General features: G+C 37.1%; 1 protein-coding gene across 7 annotated transcripts in view; it reads left to right on the top strand.

The window, feature by feature from the left end:
• LOC131531882 (IQ motif and SEC7 domain-containing protein 1-like) overlaps positions 1–18,026 on the top strand; it is an 83,060-nt gene that overhangs the window by 48,773 nt on the left and 16,261 nt on the right. For 5 of the 7 annotated variants that reach the window (XM_058763033.1, XM_058763034.1, XM_058763028.1 and 2 more), the window contains 2 exons: positions 13,155–13,440; positions 16,122–17,170. In XM_058763033.1, coding sequence (XP_058619016.1) covers positions 13,155–13,440; positions 16,122–17,170 — 1,335 coding nt within the window. Of the gene's footprint in view, positions 1–3,339; positions 3,583–10,775; positions 11,003–13,154; positions 13,441–16,121; positions 17,171–18,026 lie in introns of those variants that run through there. The other 2 variants (XM_058763031.1, XM_058763029.1) reach the window with 2 other exon arrangements.

Raw genomic sequence — 18,026 nt, forward strand, 5'->3', positions numbered from 1 at the left:
AAAGAGGATATGTGCGATTGGGAAGTTTGGTGTGACAGGTGACACATGCATAAGTGAACTGTGAGGTCTGGAGGAGGAACAGCTGCACTTCACTGCTTCACAACTTGAGTGAGTAAAATAGCCCATAATGTCACATGCTCACAGACTTCAAGTGTCATTGCGCTGCTTCTCTGAACTTGTGAACGGTTCCCTTTAGCAATGCACCGCTTGAAGTTTTAGTTGCAGCAAACCAAAGGAAGCAGTCGTTTTCTCCACAGGGAGAGAAAATGTCCCGCTTCTAATTAGAGGACGTGGTCACCTTCATCCAGTAATGCAGCCGCAGTGATTGGTGTCCTTGTAAAGGAAACAGTTGGCCATCTGGTACTTATTTTCTCTTTTTCCTGTCACCTCACATGCCATTATTCAGAAAGGGCCAGTGAACCTTCCAGCACCTCTACAGCCCCATCTCACGCTCCTCACACCGTCATCTAGAGCCCTGTCAGTCCAGGACTACAGCTGCTTGTCACAACATACATTTTTGTACTTGACCTCTATATATACTTGAATTATATATAATGCCCTATGATGTAATGATGTATGAATGTATGATGAAATATTTAGGGCCCAATATACCACATTAAGATTACTATTACTTTGTTATAACTATATATATTGTAACAGATAATAAACCTAATGTGGTGCATATTTGTCAGTGAAACATAAATGAACAGGTAAAAGTTCTGTAATAGTACTAATAAACTGAATGAGTTTTAAATGCAAAATAACCAGGTTTATGTATACAGTGGGGAAAAAATGATTTGATCCCCTGCTGATTTTGTACGTTTGCCCACTGACAAAGAAATGATCAGTCTATAATTTTAATGGTAGGTTTATTTGAACAGTGAGAGACAGAATAACAACAAAAAATCCAGATGAATGAGTCAAATAAGTATTTGATCCCCTATCAATCAGCAAGATTTCTGGCTCCCAGGTGTCTTTTATACAGGTAAGGAGCTGAGATTAGGAGCACTATCTTAAAGGGAGTGTATAACCTGTATAATAGACACCTGTCCACAGAAGCAATCAATCAATCAGATTTCAAACTCTCCACCATGGCCGAGACCAAAGAGCTGTCCAAGGATGTCAGGGACAAGATTGTAGACCTACACAAGGCTGGAATGGGCTACAAGACCATCGCCAAGAAAGCTTGGTGAGAAGGTGACAACAGTTGGCGCGATTATTCGCAACTGGAAGAAACACAAAATAACTGTCAGTCTCCCTCGGACTGGGGCTCCATGCAAGATCTCACCTCGTGGAGTTTCAATGATCATAAGAACCGTGAGGAATCAGCCCAGAGCTACACGGGAGGATCTTGTCAATGATCTCAAGGCAGCTGGGACCATAGTCACCAAGAAAACAATTGGTAACACACTACGCCGTGAAGGACTGAAATCCTGCAGTGCCCGCAAGGACCCTCTGCTCAAGAAAGCACGTGTACAGCCCGTCTGAAGTCTGCCAATGATTCAGAGGAGAACTGGGTGAAAGTGTTGTGGTCAGATGAGACCCAAATCCAGCTCTTTGGCATCAACTCGCCATGTTTGGAGGAGGAGGAATGCTGCCTGTGACCCCAAGAACACCATCCCCACCGTCAAACATGGAGGTGGAAACATTATGCTTTGGGGGTGTTTTTCTGCTAAGGGTTCAGGACAACTGCACCGCATCAAAGGGACGATGTACGGGGCCATATACCGTCAGAGCCAGGGCATTGAAAATGGGTCACGGATGGGTATTCCAGCATGACAATGACCCAAAACACACGGCCAAGGCAACAAAGGAGTGGCTCAAGAAGGAGCACATTAATGTCCTGGAGTGGCCTGGCCAGTCTCAGACCTTAATCCCATAGAAAATCTGTGGAGGGAGCTGACGGTTCGAGCTGCCAAACGTCGGCCTCTAAATCTTAATGACTCGGATCTGCAAAGAGGAGTGGGACAAAATCCCTCCTGAGATGTGTGCAAACCTGGTGGCCAACTACAAGAAACGACTGACCTCTGTGATTGCAGGTACTAAGTCATGTTTTGCGAAGGGGTCAAATACTTATTTGACTCATTCAAATGCAAATCAATTTATAACTTTTTTGCGTTTTTCTGAATGTTTTTGTTGTTATTTGGTCTCTCACTGTTCAAATAAACCTACCATTAAAATGAAAGACTGATCATTTCTTTGTCAGTGGGCAAACGTACAAAATCAGCAGGGGATCAAATCATTTTTCCCCACTGTATATTTATCATCAGTAAATCCAATTTCTTTCAATCTCATTCCTTTTAAACTGAATAATGCTTGTTCCACAGCTAGACATATTTTAGCCAGATTCATACTTTTTAACTCAATAAACATCAATATATACCAATATTTATAATTATAATTATATCATTTGATTATATTAATATTTATATGAAATCAAATATATGTAAACCATTCATAATAAACTATGCCATGATTTTATAGCAATTTGTTTTTATGTATAATCTTTTATGTTTAACTGAAAAATATGCAGTTTATTTAACTTTATTATTTAAATACACAGTTTAATTATATAGTTTATTATTTATATTAAGTTTGTTTGGTTATGTTAAAGCTGTGTTATTTATGTGTAAATTGTGCGTTTTATATGTAATTCAAATACATAAATCTTACATTTATGCTTTTTATGCGTGTATAATTGCTTTTATGTTTTCACAAATATTTAGGGCCCAACTAATACAGATGTCAGAAATGACAGAAGTTTACAGAATATGGGGCAACATTTTATATTTATCTTCATCATTGATGTTTGTAATGTGAAATTGTAGTTTAATGTAGATGTTTTGTATAAAATCCATTCCCAATGATTTAGTGAATTGGTTTGTGTGCTGTATAACGCTGTATACTCTTTACAAGTGTAACCATACGTACAGAATATAAGAACAAAAATCAAGACAACCTCTATATAAAGGCTTTTATATCCACATATAAATTCAAAGGAAGGTCATTGAATCAAGGTCAAAGAATACTCAACATCTTTTTCTCCTTAAAAAACATGCAGCATGTTTTTGTAATGCTGAGAAAGTCTTTTAGAGTCTAAATACGTGGAGCATGTAAACTTGAAGCATAAAGTCATGATCGTCAGAGCAGAGCAGCAAAAGCTGGAGAGTTTGAACAGGACAATCTCTCTGTCTCTGAAAGGCTCTATTAATAGAGGTGCTTCCTCTTTTTCCCACTTGCATTCCTCCGCCGCCCCATGCAGAAGTCACCCTGTGAGTGTTCACTCATTCATTGGTCCCTTCCCTCGCTCCCGCCTTCTTTCAGAAGCACAACCTCTCACTGTAGATCTGAAGCAGGGTTTGCGTTTCATAGGCTGCTGGCATCAAGTCTGTCGTGGGATTCCTCTTGGTGGATGTGACAGATAGAGAGAGTCTTGTGCTGCGCTCAGAGCCGTGGAGCGCTTGGATCCAGTGATGGTTGAGTTGGCTGCGTTGTGGACGTGTGTTCTTCTGCAGATATGTGGTGTTTGCAGTGCAACTCAGAGAAAACGCAGTCTCTGCTTGAACTGGAGCTGGACAGCTGGTAAGACTGGGCTATAACTAGTGTTTGTGTGAAAGTTTAGGTCTGAACTAAACTTTAAACAATACATTTTATAGAATAATGACTATAAAATGAATGCCATTAAAGAATATTTGTTTATAGTAGTGCTGTCAAACGATTAATCGCGATTAATCGCATCCAAAATAAAAGTATTTGTTTATGTAATATATGTGTGTGTACTATGTATATTTAAGTATATATAAATACATACACATGCATGTATGTATTTAAGAAAAATATGTTACATTTCTATATTAAATAAATGTATACATGATATAATTTATATGAATATAAATATATACATGTAAATATTTTCAAAATATATACTGTATGTGTGTGTCTTTATATATATATATATATGCATAATAAATATACACAGCACACACACATATATTATGTAAACAAAAACTTTTATTTTGGATGCAATTAATCGCGATTAATCGTTTGACAGCACTAGTTTGTACTGATGTATTCAGTGATGTTACTGGAAGTGGCCTTTGTCCAGTTACAGTACATCTGAATTAAGTCAATAAAGGTTTAGTAAAGTGCTGTAAAATAGTGGAATATAATGTTTGTATTGAAAAGCCTGTTTATATAGAAGCTTGTCATATGCTGTTGACCTGGTTTATGCAAATTTAGCACCGCTTTCATTCATTCTCTGGTCAATGGTCATGTGCCCTGACAGAAGCATTGCTCTATATTTATGAGATGATCGCATTAATGAAAGTGTTTTTTTTTTTAGCCTGTCCGGCTGAGAGATACAGTGTAACATGACAGTCCAAATTCTTCAGGTCTCGAACACAGAGTTCTCAGACAGTATGAAACTGAATGAATTTGCTTGTCAGAGATGTCCTCGGCTGAGGATAGACATCTTAGTCAAGGCTTTCATGCAGAGGAGCACTTTAAAAGCTTCATGTTATGGTTTATTTATAATGTCCAGTGTTGTTGTGGAAGGGCTGTGCTTCTCTTTTAACGATTGGAAGGCCATGAGGCATTTGTCATTCTGGATGAATTTTCAGTTGCACTTTATTTTAAGGTGTCCTTGAGTAATATTAAATATTAAATAAACTACATGCACTTACTATATGGTTAGGGTTAGGATTAGGGTTACTTGCATGTAATTATGGCTAATTTGTTATTATAATAGTAAGTACATGTAAGGTGTGTAACAAGGACACCTTAAAATAAAGTGTTACCGAATTTTCAAATGAAAGTAGCTGTTTATGTTTTTTTATTACCTTTCGTGGAATTTTATTGTTTTTTTCCTGTGGTGATGGAAATAATGGCCTGAGCTTTCAGTTCAACACTTGTGTGTTGTGTTTTTGTCTATGTCACATGTCTGCAGTGCTGAGCTAGATAACAGAATAACAGCAGAAAGATCAGCAGGGAACGGCTGCTTCCTTTTCTGGAGGACACATAACAGCCACCTCATATCCTGTGCCAACAGCCCTGCAGCAAAACTACAAATCAGCAGACAATTTGACTCGGGACGCATTATTTTTATTGTAGCATTGTTGGTTGCCTGTGATTGTATCATCCAATAATTCAGTGACTAATTGCGAAAGGTCTGCAAGAGGAACTCTTATGAAGCGGCTTCGAGAAGTATTAAAAAAGCATTTACGGCACACTTGAAATGCCTGAATGTTATTGCATTAGATAACAAAATATCAAAGCAAGTGGCATCAGTAAACTATTTTTGCTAGAGCTTTTCTCAATTACATTGTACTTTTGCATTGACTTTAAAGTTACTGGAGTCAAGTCAGTTCTCCTCAAGTGACCACAGCAGGTGGAGTTCATATGCAGTTCATTACATCACAGCTACATCATCAGTCGTTTTGAGCTGTATATCTCATTTGTTGTAGTTGTTTTTACCTCAAACCTACAATGCATTGTCTTTTTTTGTGAAACATTGTGCTTGGCTGTCCCTCTTTAAATATCAAACCAAGTGGAATTTATTTTAGTTATGAAATATGATGACTTTTAAGTGTGGCTTTGTGGTTTAAGTGTCCAAACACTTTTTGAGATCACTGTATGTTTAATATATGATGTTGTGTTTGACTCTGTCATCTACAGTGAAACTGCAAGTGGGTCATGTGGTCTGCTGTGTGTTTCAGGCACATATGGAAATCCACTTGAGACAACCAGCATGCTCAGACACACACACACACACACACACACACACACAGCTGAAGTCTGCTCTTCATTAACATGATGGACTCCCAAAGATTTTTCCTGCCCTCTTTCTCATCCACCTTTATTCACTTGGAATGCTGGAATCCCCCTGCTATTTGTCACACACACACACACACACACACACACACACATGTTTGTTTTAGTGGTTTACAGGGGCTCTCCATAGGCGTGATGGTTTTTATACTGTACAAACTGTATGTGCTATTGTCCTACACCAACCCTACACCTAAACCTACCCCTTACAGGAGACTGTCTGCATTTTTAGATAAAAAAAAAAAAACAACACCATTTAGTATGTTTTTTAAGCCTTTTGATTTACGGGGACATAGGCAGTGTCCTCATAAACCACCTTCAAATTGTAATACCTCTGTCATACCCATGTCATTATACAAATTGTGTCCCCTTAAACCACAAAAATCAGTACACACACACACACACACACACATATACACATGTCTGGTCAGCTATCCTTGTAGGGACTCTCCATAGGCGTAATGGTTTTTATACTGTACAAACCGTATTTTCTATCGCCCTACTCCTAACCCTACCCCTTACAGGAAACTTTCTGCATTTTTACTTTCTCAAAAAAACTCACTCTGTATGATTTATAAGCTTTTGTACCCATGAGGACCTCAATTTAGGTCCCCACCGTGACACGAGTCCCCATGAGTATGTGTGTATTCAGGTTTAAGCCCCCACCAGGATACACACACACAACACACACACACAACAAAAAATGCCAAATTTCAAATTAAACTAAATAATTTTAATCCCATCAGGGTTTTGGGGGGGGGGGGATTTTGGACTGAGATACTAGCTTGTTTTAATAATAGACAAGGCTCCAGAATGGCAATGCAACGTGAGAGAACACATTCATGTGTGTGTTTTTTTCTTTCTTTTTGGTTTTCTTGTGGAAATCTTCTGTGGTTATGGTGGCCACTCTTGATTTACTGTTAGAAACACAGTTGAGGCTCTAGGGCTGTGTGAGTCTGGGAGACTGTACGAGGAAATGTCATTTTGGACTGTTCTTCATTTCCCCCTCAATCATACAGCAGCTGTTCCTTTTTAACGTGAACTATGATGGGGAAATGACTTCACTAGAAGAGTCTGAGTCACACACTTAATCACTCGTTTAAAGCTCATTTACAGAGGCTTTCCTGGTAAAGTATCGGAATTGAAATTGTTGTTTATAAACTTGTTGTTGTTTGAGAACTTGTTCAAATATGAAAAACATAATATGGTCGATAGAATTTCTCCAGCTAATTTTGATGTACAGATGAAATATGAATTTGGGATCCAGATTGGCAAGTAAAGGCTAGATTTACTAACAGCCTGTGTCGGTGCGTTAAAAAACGAATGTCAGGATTTAGTAAAGATGCAGTAAAAAATTAGCGATGAGAAGGCATGGACACAGTTATTATTAGTTATTACTAGTGCTGTCAATCGATTAAAAAAATTAATCGCGTTAATCACAGTCATGGACTGTGATTAATCATGATTAATCACAAATTTAAAGTACTAGGATTTACCTGTAAATGTGTTGAAATAAAGAAATGCATGACAAACTAATTTAAGGAAACAGAACCTTTCACTCTTCCGCCAGGTATGAGACATAATCCTTATTATTCTTTTGTTTTTATTCAGCCATTATCAGCCTTTAAACACAGGCAATAAAACGTTTACCAAGCCACATGCTTCAATCCCAGTATAGATTTACCTAACTAACAACAAAAGTATTTCTAAATAAATACAACAAAACATTTTCTTGCGACCTTATGAAGTATTATGACAAAATGCATTATGAAGAAGAATTGGACCTGTTCTGCAGCTGTATTAGAGCTAACATTAGCATCATGCTACATAAGACAATTTATGAGATTACTAGTACACTTTTACTCAGAACTCACTTCAAACCACCATCGAGTGTTTGTAATAACTTCCTTTTCCTTTTTTTTAACTTCGTTTACTGTTGTTAAAATATGCTATTTATAGCCTTTTATATCGCTGCACAAATTAGCATTTCAGATGTACACATTTATCTCAAGAAAATCACATACAGATATCCTATCGTAATCGTGTGTTTATTATCTAATATAATCTATAGTGGCTACGCGTTAACATTGACACCCCTAGTTATTACATATGCATTTGTAGGAGTTTGCCTTTCAGATGCAAAATTTACAGCAGGAGAGTATTTAAATGAATCATGCAGTATGATTTACTAAGGCTTGCAGTAGTCAATTTTCTGGTATTTGTGCCATCATTTAACACCCCAAAACAGCACGTCATTTTGTGCCCAATGCTAATTTGCACTGATCTTGGTAGCTTGCACTGGTGGTTGTGTCTGCATTCTTTAATTTGTGTTTTTATTAGATTGCAGCTAATTAAATTTTGCCCTGTTCAGTAAATTTGGCCAATAGTTTGTGATGGTACTGAAAATTGGAAAATATCAAAGCAAGATGCATCAGTAAACTATTTTTGCTAGAGCTTTTCTCAATTACATTGCACTTTTGCATTGACTTTAAAGTTGCTGGAGTCAAGTCAGTTCTCCTCAAGTGACCACAGCAGGTGGAGTTCATACACTGAAAAAAATAAGAAGTTAAATTTACTTAATTTTTCTTTTGCAAGTTTTTGCACGAATATTTTTTAAGTAAAATTTAAATAAGGAATTAAGTAAAATCTACTTAACTGAGTTATCTAAAATTAGTAAAGGAAATAAGTAAATTTAAGGTAGAGTTTGATGAGTAATTTCTACTTAATCATTTTAAGTTTACCCTACAATACTCAAGTACATTTCACTCAGTCACGGTTTGTAAACTTTACTCAAACAACATGGCACTGAATTTTTTTTTTTTTAAAGCCTGTAAGGCATGTGGTTAAGTTACAAGCACGTATGTAAGCAAGTAGACTGCTCGTCATTCATTTTAAGGTAATATGTTGACTCAAAAGAGTTATTAACTGATTGAACACAGAAACCTGAATACTTGGCACATGATACACAATGACGGTGACAATCAGTGAATAGTGTTTGAGTATGAATGGGTCATTTGGAGTGAAAAATTAACTCCAGATGTCACAAAACAGCAAGTTACTTAACCTAACAACAAAAGCAACCACAAAAAAAGTGTAAATACATCTCGAAAACAGCAAAAAAAATTACCTTATTAATTATTCATGCCCAAGTGCATGATGGGAACAACGGGATCATGACGTTGATATTTACTTAAACAATATGTGTAAAAATAACAAACAATTCCAAGTAAAATATACTTATAAGTTCAAACTTTAAATTCTACAAGCTTAAATTGAGTACTAATATTGAATTTACTCTTTTATTTAAATTCTTGCCTGAACTAAATTATTTAATGTAGAAATTACATTTGTTTTTCTGTAGTATTTACTTCACCACAAAATCATTTTTATCAGTGTATGCAGTTCGTTACATCACAGCTATGAAGAGCTGCATTAATGTTTGACAAAGCAGAAAACTCTCCCAATACTCCGTCAGTCATTTTGAGCTGTATATCTCATTTGTTGCAGTTGTTTTCACTTCAAACCTACAACACGTTGTCTTTTTTTGTGAAACATTGTGCTTGACTGTCCCTCTTTCAATATCAAACCAAGTGGCATGAGTTTGTGTGCAAAGGATCTCTACACACTAGAGATTGCTCGTATAAGGATAGAGGATAGGAATGCATAACATCCTTGAAGTTGTTACAGTACAATATAATTCCACAAATTCATTGGATCTGCTTCTCTGAATGTCTGCCACACAATGTATGTGAGGACTGCAGTCACACTGACAGCAATGCAATCACTGGAGATCACAGAGGTTGCTAGTAGACACGGACCACACTATACACACTCCCATTGCTCATTTGTGCAAACTTGAGCTCTGCTTTGCAACTGTTGACAAAAGTGACAAAAGTTGTTCAGTGAATGAATGATGCTGCATAATCATCCTTTACATTGTAAAAATGTTCAATCCTAATGCATTACAATTTAGCAGTAAATGCACACTGAAATTATTCTCCATCTCATTTTACATGAGCAGCATGTCTTCTAAACTGTGTGCTGGCATTTGTGTTTGAGCACTAGGTAGGCTGGCCACCCGCGAGAGAGGAACGCGTCAGTGTTTGCCAGGACAGATGGTGCATGAGATTCGTCTCGAGAGATATTATGCAAGAAGTGTGAATTTCACTGTCTACAGCACATCTCCATGACTGCATGTACTCTGTGTGAATGTGTGGACACGGCACTCATCTGCTCACTGAGATCTTCACCTGTAGTCCCTTTCAATGCATCACAATTAGTCATAAACAATTCTGTCCTGTACTTGTATTGACTTAGGTTGAAAAGTAGGGTCTGATAGCAAGCATCTTATTTTTACCACTACTTACTAATGCCTAATAGCATGTTTAGAGAAGCCCTTTATTATTATGTTTGGTATCATTCTGTAAATCTGATATGAACAGAATAATAAATTCAGGATGTGTAAATAACATGTAGTCCGGATTATTCTAATTTAAAAGTAAGACTTAAATTATATATTATATTTAAGGGTAGCATTTTATTTTACAGTCCTGTTCCGCATGTAATAACCAGGTGCTAACCCTGAACCTACCCCTAAACCTAACCTTAACCCATGTGGTTACCTTATACTACCCAGTACTTTCTTAGGTAAGTACACTGAAAATACACAAGTGCACATACTGTAAAATAAAGTACATCCTATTTAAGGATGGAGTATCGCTAGTTTGACTTTGATTAGTTAAAACAGCCTAGTTGTGCATAAGTTAACTGTATTTCATTTCATAAAAAGGTGTGTTTGGTTGACATTTGCGTCCAGCCTCTCCTGCTGCATTGTAAAGGTTATGTTTACACTTGTTTGTACAGTGATGCATGTGACTGAGGCATGATAACTGCAAACTTGGAGGAGGAAGTTGCTGAAGGAAGTTTCTGTTCTACATTATTTGAGCAAAATCCTGTACGTGCAGGCGAGTTCATGACTCTGTGCCGAGCGTGATGTGCTGCTGGTTTGTAAATGATTGGTTTCATCAGAGCAGACTTTGGCTCTCTGGAGGAAACTGAACTGCCCTTTGAACTTGTGGCTTACAATGGCAGATAAGCAGAAGAAGCTGAACTTCTTTGGCAGGAGGTCTTTCTTTGGACAACATTCACGTCGAAATTCTGCAAAGAGTAAGAGTTAGTGAGTAAAGTTCATGTATATATGGAAGATATATGCTCTGACTGAAGAAAGCATAGCTGATCCTCGTGAACACATTGCTCACTTACAAAATGAAAAGATCTGTTACTGAGTTTGTGTGCTAAGCATGTGCTAGATAGATGCGCAGTCTTAACTTGATCACTTGAATGTATTTGGTAGAATTTAATTGAATTCATTCTGATAATAATTAGTTGTAATGTGTAATGCCACTGTGTTTCCTTTTAAGTTTACCATAAAGTTTGTTTCAGCTGTTGAAGATTTTTAATCAAGTCTGCTATCAGAAGTTGTTCTTTTATATGTTCTTACTTTTGCCTTTCAATGGTTGGATTTTGATATATATATATATATATATATATATATATATATATATATTTACACATTTTCTACCAAAAAAACTTTCGCTTGGTTATAGTGGTTAAATATCTTTTTGATTGCTAGGGGTTTCTGGCAGGTGATTTGGTGGTTTCTTACTAGACCAAATCCAAATGGACCCTACAAGGTCATAATATCTCTCTGAAATGTACCTTTCCTTAGCAAGCACTACTAATAATAAGTCTTTTTATTTCATATTTTTGGTTACACTTTATTAAGTGTATTAGTTATCGCCATTAACAAACCGTTCAATACGATTGTCTCAATAAACTCCTAAAGTGCTGCTTATTAATAGTTAGTGCAGTAGTTGTTAAGTTTAGGTATTGGGTTGGATCAGGGATGTAGAATATGGTCATGCAGAATATGTGCTTTATAAGCACTAATAAACCGGCATAAATAATAGGCATGCTAATAAACTACTAGTTAATAGTGAGAATTGTCCCTAATGTGATTTGATAAGTGTTACAATGTTTTTTTGTTTGCTTAGTCTTGAAAAACAGGTTTTACAAGTTGTTCGTGTACAATAGCTTAAAGGCAAAGTCATGATTATTAATAAGTTCACAATGAAAATTTGTTCTAAATTTAGTTTGGAACTTAGAATCAAGTACTCCTGCTTCTATAGAAACATGGAATGTGTTCACCCCTAAATGTTTCTTATCTTTTTAAATTGAACAACGAAGGCTGCATTTGCATAGAGCCAATCTTTTGACACATATCCAGTTTTTTGTGCCACCTGTTTACTTAAGTCTCACCTGACTGACAAAATATACTATACTAAATAAACACTTGGAATAGTTCTCACAAGTGCTGAATATGAGCACAACCAAATGTTATGCTTTATAGCTTGTCCATGCTTTTGAAAATTACTGTAGTGGATAACAAAACATCACAACATTGTGCATATGATTCTGCAAAGGAGGAGGAGGAAAATTTGATATTTTCTCTATGCAGTGATCAGTGAAGTCCTAAACAGCATGTAGCAAGCCTCTAATGATGATGGAATTGTTACATTGCACCACAGATTGATGTAACAGGTAACTTCACAGTAACATTCACAATGACCATCATAAATCTGAGTGTGAGCACAGGTATTCAAGCACACCTTGTATGATACGAGTATTCAGATGCAGGTCAGATGACCAGGAATCACATTTGAAATGACAAAAAGTCTTGTCATTTTATTTTATGTCTTGCATCTTTTGCAGCATCTCTCATGACATGGCATTCAGGAACGCAGCTTCAGTTAAAGGAAGTGTAACACAAAACTTAATTTAAATTAACACAAACTGAAAAGCCGTTTGGTGTGAATGGCCACTAAATCGTTCTTATTTCAGAGTAACAAAAATGAAAGCTCAGTCTGGGATAGGCCAGGCATGAAAATGCAGGCGATCACAGAAGCGTATAAAAGCTTTTTATATCTCAGCTGGTGTTGGGAATGGTACACTTGGATTTACATGAAAATCCTAGGCTAGAGTGCATCTTTAGAGAGCATAGAGACTGTTAATACCTGTACAGGAGGGGTCGTGCAGAAAGCTTAGATGCTTAATAATAACTATGGGCATGTACTTGCCCATTTAAAACAATTTAGATGGATTTGTCAACATTAGAAAGGCTAAGAAAAAAAATGCAAAACATTTGCATGAGAATCTTGTCTGCACATGCAATGTATGTGAAATTGTTAGTGAATATGACCCACTGTACCATGTAAATGTTTTAAATGTGTATTTTTACATTCATTCATTTGCTTTCTTGTATTGTCTAGTGTGGAGGGGAATGTTCAAAACAGTGAGCCCGGCCCTTCCTTGGACACCAGCGTAGGATATGGCCATGGCCGAGGCCCTGTCACACACAGTTCTTCCTTGAGTCCGGACCAGTTTGAAAGCCCAGTGTACGGCCACAGCGTCCAGCCAGGCCCACAGCGCCCGCAGCGGCCCAAACTACAGCACTCTCAATCCATCCTCCGCAAGCAGGCCGAGGAGGAGGCCATCAAGCGCTCGCGCTCCCTCTCTGAGAGCTATGAGCTCTCCACAGACCTGCAGGACAAGAAGGTACAGTGTCCTGGCAAATTCATATTGGACCAGAGCTTTGAACCTATGCTGCATTTTGTAGTTTGCACAATCATGATTATCAAAAATTTGGATAACAATTTATTTTGAAACACACACACATAACGTTGTTGATAATCCGAAATTCTACTAATCAGTAACTTTGCACCTACATGTCAACTAGCAGTCATTACAGTATTAGTACATTGTAAAAATTATTGGGAATTTAATGTTAAAAGACCTAAAAAAACTATTAATTGGTTGATGGTAAATTCCCCTACTGTATATGGTGAAAAACTGCAATGCACATTTCATGTAATTTTACGGTAAAATACAGATTTTGGAAGTTAAAAAGAACATATCATTTACAGTGAAAAACCATGAATTGACATTCCCAGAATTCCCTGCATTACATTTCACATTTGATGTTTTTTTTCATTGAAATAACTGTTTCTTATGAGTTTTTTTTAATGGTTATGTTCATTAGGGTTGTATGTTACATCTAATGTTGTTAATGAATGTTTATTGCATTATTTCAGTATCATGTGTGTTACCATGATGGTGTTTAGTGTTTGTGTGAATGGCACTGTGCACCTTGTATATATGTTAGTATTTTCCTTCTCAGCTAGTGGAAAAGCTGTTTGTGATAAGATTTGGTTCATCATGTGACTTTCACATCACCTCATGCTTTTGGTGGTTATCAGTGTATTACAAAAGTACTAAACCGATTTCAGTACTTTAATAGGTTGCTATATTAACATTAATATCAGTTAATGAAATATACATTTTTAAATCTGGAAAACCTAAAATGTTGCTACTGTATTTTTGATGGTAAAATTCTGGCAACCTCAGCAGCCAGTATTTTTTTTCCATAAATTTTACAGATTATTTTTTATTTTTTTTTATTTTACAGTGTAGACTGCCTGCTTAATATCTGCTAACACTTTATTTTGACGCACCACCAACAGACATTCTACTGACTATAAGTAACTTTACAAGTACATATCAACACTAACACTAAATTAACAGTCTACTAATACTCTAATGAGTTAGTTGACATGATGTTGAAAATTAATGGCAGTTAGTTGACAAATATTTGCAAAATTACGGTCACACTTTAGTTTGGGGACCAATTCTCACTATTAACTATGACTTTTGTCTTAAACTCCTAATGTGCTGCTTATTAATAGTTAGTAAGGTAGTTGTTAAGTTTAGGTATTGGGTGGGTTAAGGGATCTAAAATATGGTCATACAGAATATTTGCTTTATAAGTACTAATAAACAGTCAATATGCTAGTAATATGCATGCTAATAATAAGCAACTAGATAGTGAGAATTGGTCCCTAAACTAAAGTGTTACTAAGATTTCTTACAGTATAGGGTAACACTTTATTTCGATAGTCCACTTTAGACATTCTACTAACAATAAGTAACTACATGTCAACTAGCAGTCATTAGAGTATTAGTAGACTGTCTGCTTAATATCTTCTAACACTTTATTTTGATGGGTCCACAACATACAACATACTGACTATGAGAAACTTTGCAAGTATATGTCAACTTATTCTACTAATCCTAAACCTGACAGTCTACTCTGAGAGTTAGTGGACATCAGTGTTGGGCAGTAACTAGTTACCAGTAATTTAGTTACTGTAGTAATATTACTTTTTAACTAATTACTAATAAGATTTCAGTAATAATATTACAGTTACTTTCCATAAAACAGCTTCGTTACTTAGTTACTTTTGATGCCTCAACCCCGCTGATTTAAAATCTAACAATCAAATAATTCCTAGATTTATTTTCATAATTTTCATGACTCACACATGCATGTGATGTCCCCGGTGCAGCAGGCAAGCTTGGAATATGGAAAAGCTTACATTCAGCAGATAGAAATATTGCATTATATTGATTTTGTCAGGAAAAAAAGATCTGTTGTGTAAGCTGCGGCTTTACTTTACTCTGGCATTACATCCCTCTGTTCAGCAAGTGGTACATTATATTAATATAATTTATTTTTGGAAAATTAAACAGTTTCTTACAAACTCATGTGATTTGATAAAATACATGCCGAAATTTGATCGCATATGGGTAACGGAAAAATTACTTCAAGTTACACATGACAATTAATGAGATGAATGTCACTATCAATCATTGAGTGTTGGTAATAACTTCTGACTGCGATCCAATGTGGATTTTGGTCAAATGATGAGGCAGAAATATGTTGTTAGTAACTTTCTAGAAGAATTTTATGTGGAAGATACACAGTTACAACTTCTGTGGGGCGTGAAGAAAAAGTAATGTAACTAGTAGTGTAACTAATTACTGTTGCCAGAAAGTAATATGTAAAGTAACAATATTACTTTTGAAAGGAGTAACTAGTAATGAGTAATATATTACATTTTTTGAGTAACTAGCCCAACACTGGTAGACATGTAGTTGCAAATTAATGAGAATTAGTTGACATGTAGTTGCAAAGCTACTTATAGTTAGTATAATGTCTAAAGTGGACTATCAGAATAAAGTGTAACCCAGAAAGGTTAAAGCATAAAGCAGACTATTGAAAACCAAAAATTGTTTAATGTTAAACACTATTGTTTATACACAATGTGTTGTACCTTCCAATTAACCCTAATTGGTTTGTTATGATATTGTCTTAATCATATGTTTCTTGGTTTTCTAAGGTGGAAATGCTTGAGCGGAAATACGGAGGCCGTTTCATAACCCGCCATGCAGCGCGCACCATCCAGACAGCTTTCCGCCAATACCAGATGAACAAGAACTTTGAGCGCCTCAGGAGCTCGATGTCGGAGAACCGCATGACCCGCAGGATCCTTCTGTCCAACATGAGGATGCAGTTCTCCTTCGAGGGGCCTGAGAAAGCCCACGGCTCTGTTTTGGAGGGGAGGCAGATGTCTCTCCTGGACGATGTCAGCCAAGTAGGAGGCATGGTGCAGGCCGCAGAGATGGTTCCTGTCATTTTGGAAGCCCCAGAAACTCAAAACGACTTGACAGACACAATCACAGAGCTAGAAGACACTTTCTCCAGGCAAGTGAAGTCACTGGCGGAGTCGATTGACGATGCACTGAACTGCCGTAGTCTGCACAAAGAGGAGACGCAGCCCGAGCAAGTGGTTTGTCAGGAGAGCAAGCATCAGGAGAATGAGATCTGCGACGTGACGCTCTTCATCGATGAAGAGGAGCTCTCTCCGCTGGTCCAGCTGTCCACGGACGCCAGGGATGAGAAGCTGGACACAGACACTCCTTCCCTCGAGCGCCAGGGGCCAGACTTACCCCTGCTGACCATCGAGCCTCCCAGTGACAGCACAGCAGATACAAGCCATCGCTCTGAGCAAGGTTTGGTCCAACCGCTAAACATTCACCAGCGCACCGCAGCCGGACCCCGTCCCAAACCAAGGCTTCCTTCCAGAGTGCCCTCGCTCTCTGGAGACGAAGAGCCGCTTCGACACCGACAGCTGGAGAGCCACCTGGCCACCAATGGCAAGCGGCAGAGCAAGTCCGAGTCAGACTTCTCAGATGGAGACAATGACAGCATCAACAGCAATTCAAACTCCATTGACACGATAAACTCAGAATTGTCGTCCAGAGACGAACAGAGTCTCAGCAAGCAGACGTACCACAAAGACACTCGCAACAGCTGGGACTCTCCGGCCTTCAGCAGCGATATCATGCGCAAGAGGCAATACCGCATCGGCCTCAACCTCTTCAATAAGTATGTATTACAATTATCAGAATAAATAAGCTTTCCATTGATGTATGGTTTGTTAGGATTGGACAATATTTGGCTGAGAGACAACTATTTGAAAATCTGAGGGTGCAAAAAAATCTAAATATTGAGAAATTCACCTTTAAAGTTGTCCAAATGAAGTCCTTAGCAATGCATATTACTAATCAAAAATTAAGTTTTGATATATTTACGGTAGGAAATTTACAAAACATCTTCATGGAACATGATCCTTACTTGATATCCTAATGATTTTTGGCATAAAAGAAAAATGGATAATTTTGACCCATACAATGTATTGTTGGCTATTGCTACAAATATACCTGAGCTACTTATGACTGGTTTTGTGCTCCAGGGTCACATATTTTATCACTGGGTATGAAGGGATTAATTTAAGGATCAATTCTCACTATTAACTAGCCGCTTATTAGCATGCATATCACTAGCATATTGGCTGTTTATTAGTACTTATAAAGCACATATTAATGCCTTGTTCTGCATGATCATATTTTAGATCCCTTAAAGGGATAGTTCTCCCAAAAATAAAAATTCTGTCATTAATTACTCACCCTCATGTCGTTCCAAACCCGTAAGACCTTCGTTCATCTTCAGAACACAATTTAAGATATTTTTGATGAATTCTGAGAGTTCTCTGACCCTCCATAGACAGCAAGGATCCTAACACAATCAACGTCCAGAAATGTAGCAAGGAGATCGTTAAAATAATCCATGTGACATCAGTGATTCAATCGTAATTTTACAAAGCTACGAGAATATTTTTTGTGCGCAAAGAAAACAAAAATAACGAATTTTATTCAACAGTTCATCTCCTCCGTGTCACCCT

Source organism: Onychostoma macrolepis, chromosome 23, assembly GCF_012432095.1.
Source record: "Onychostoma macrolepis isolate SWU-2019 chromosome 23, ASM1243209v1, whole genome shotgun sequence".
Taxonomy (NCBI): Eukaryota; Metazoa; Chordata; class Actinopteri; order Cypriniformes; family Cyprinidae; genus Onychostoma; species Onychostoma macrolepis.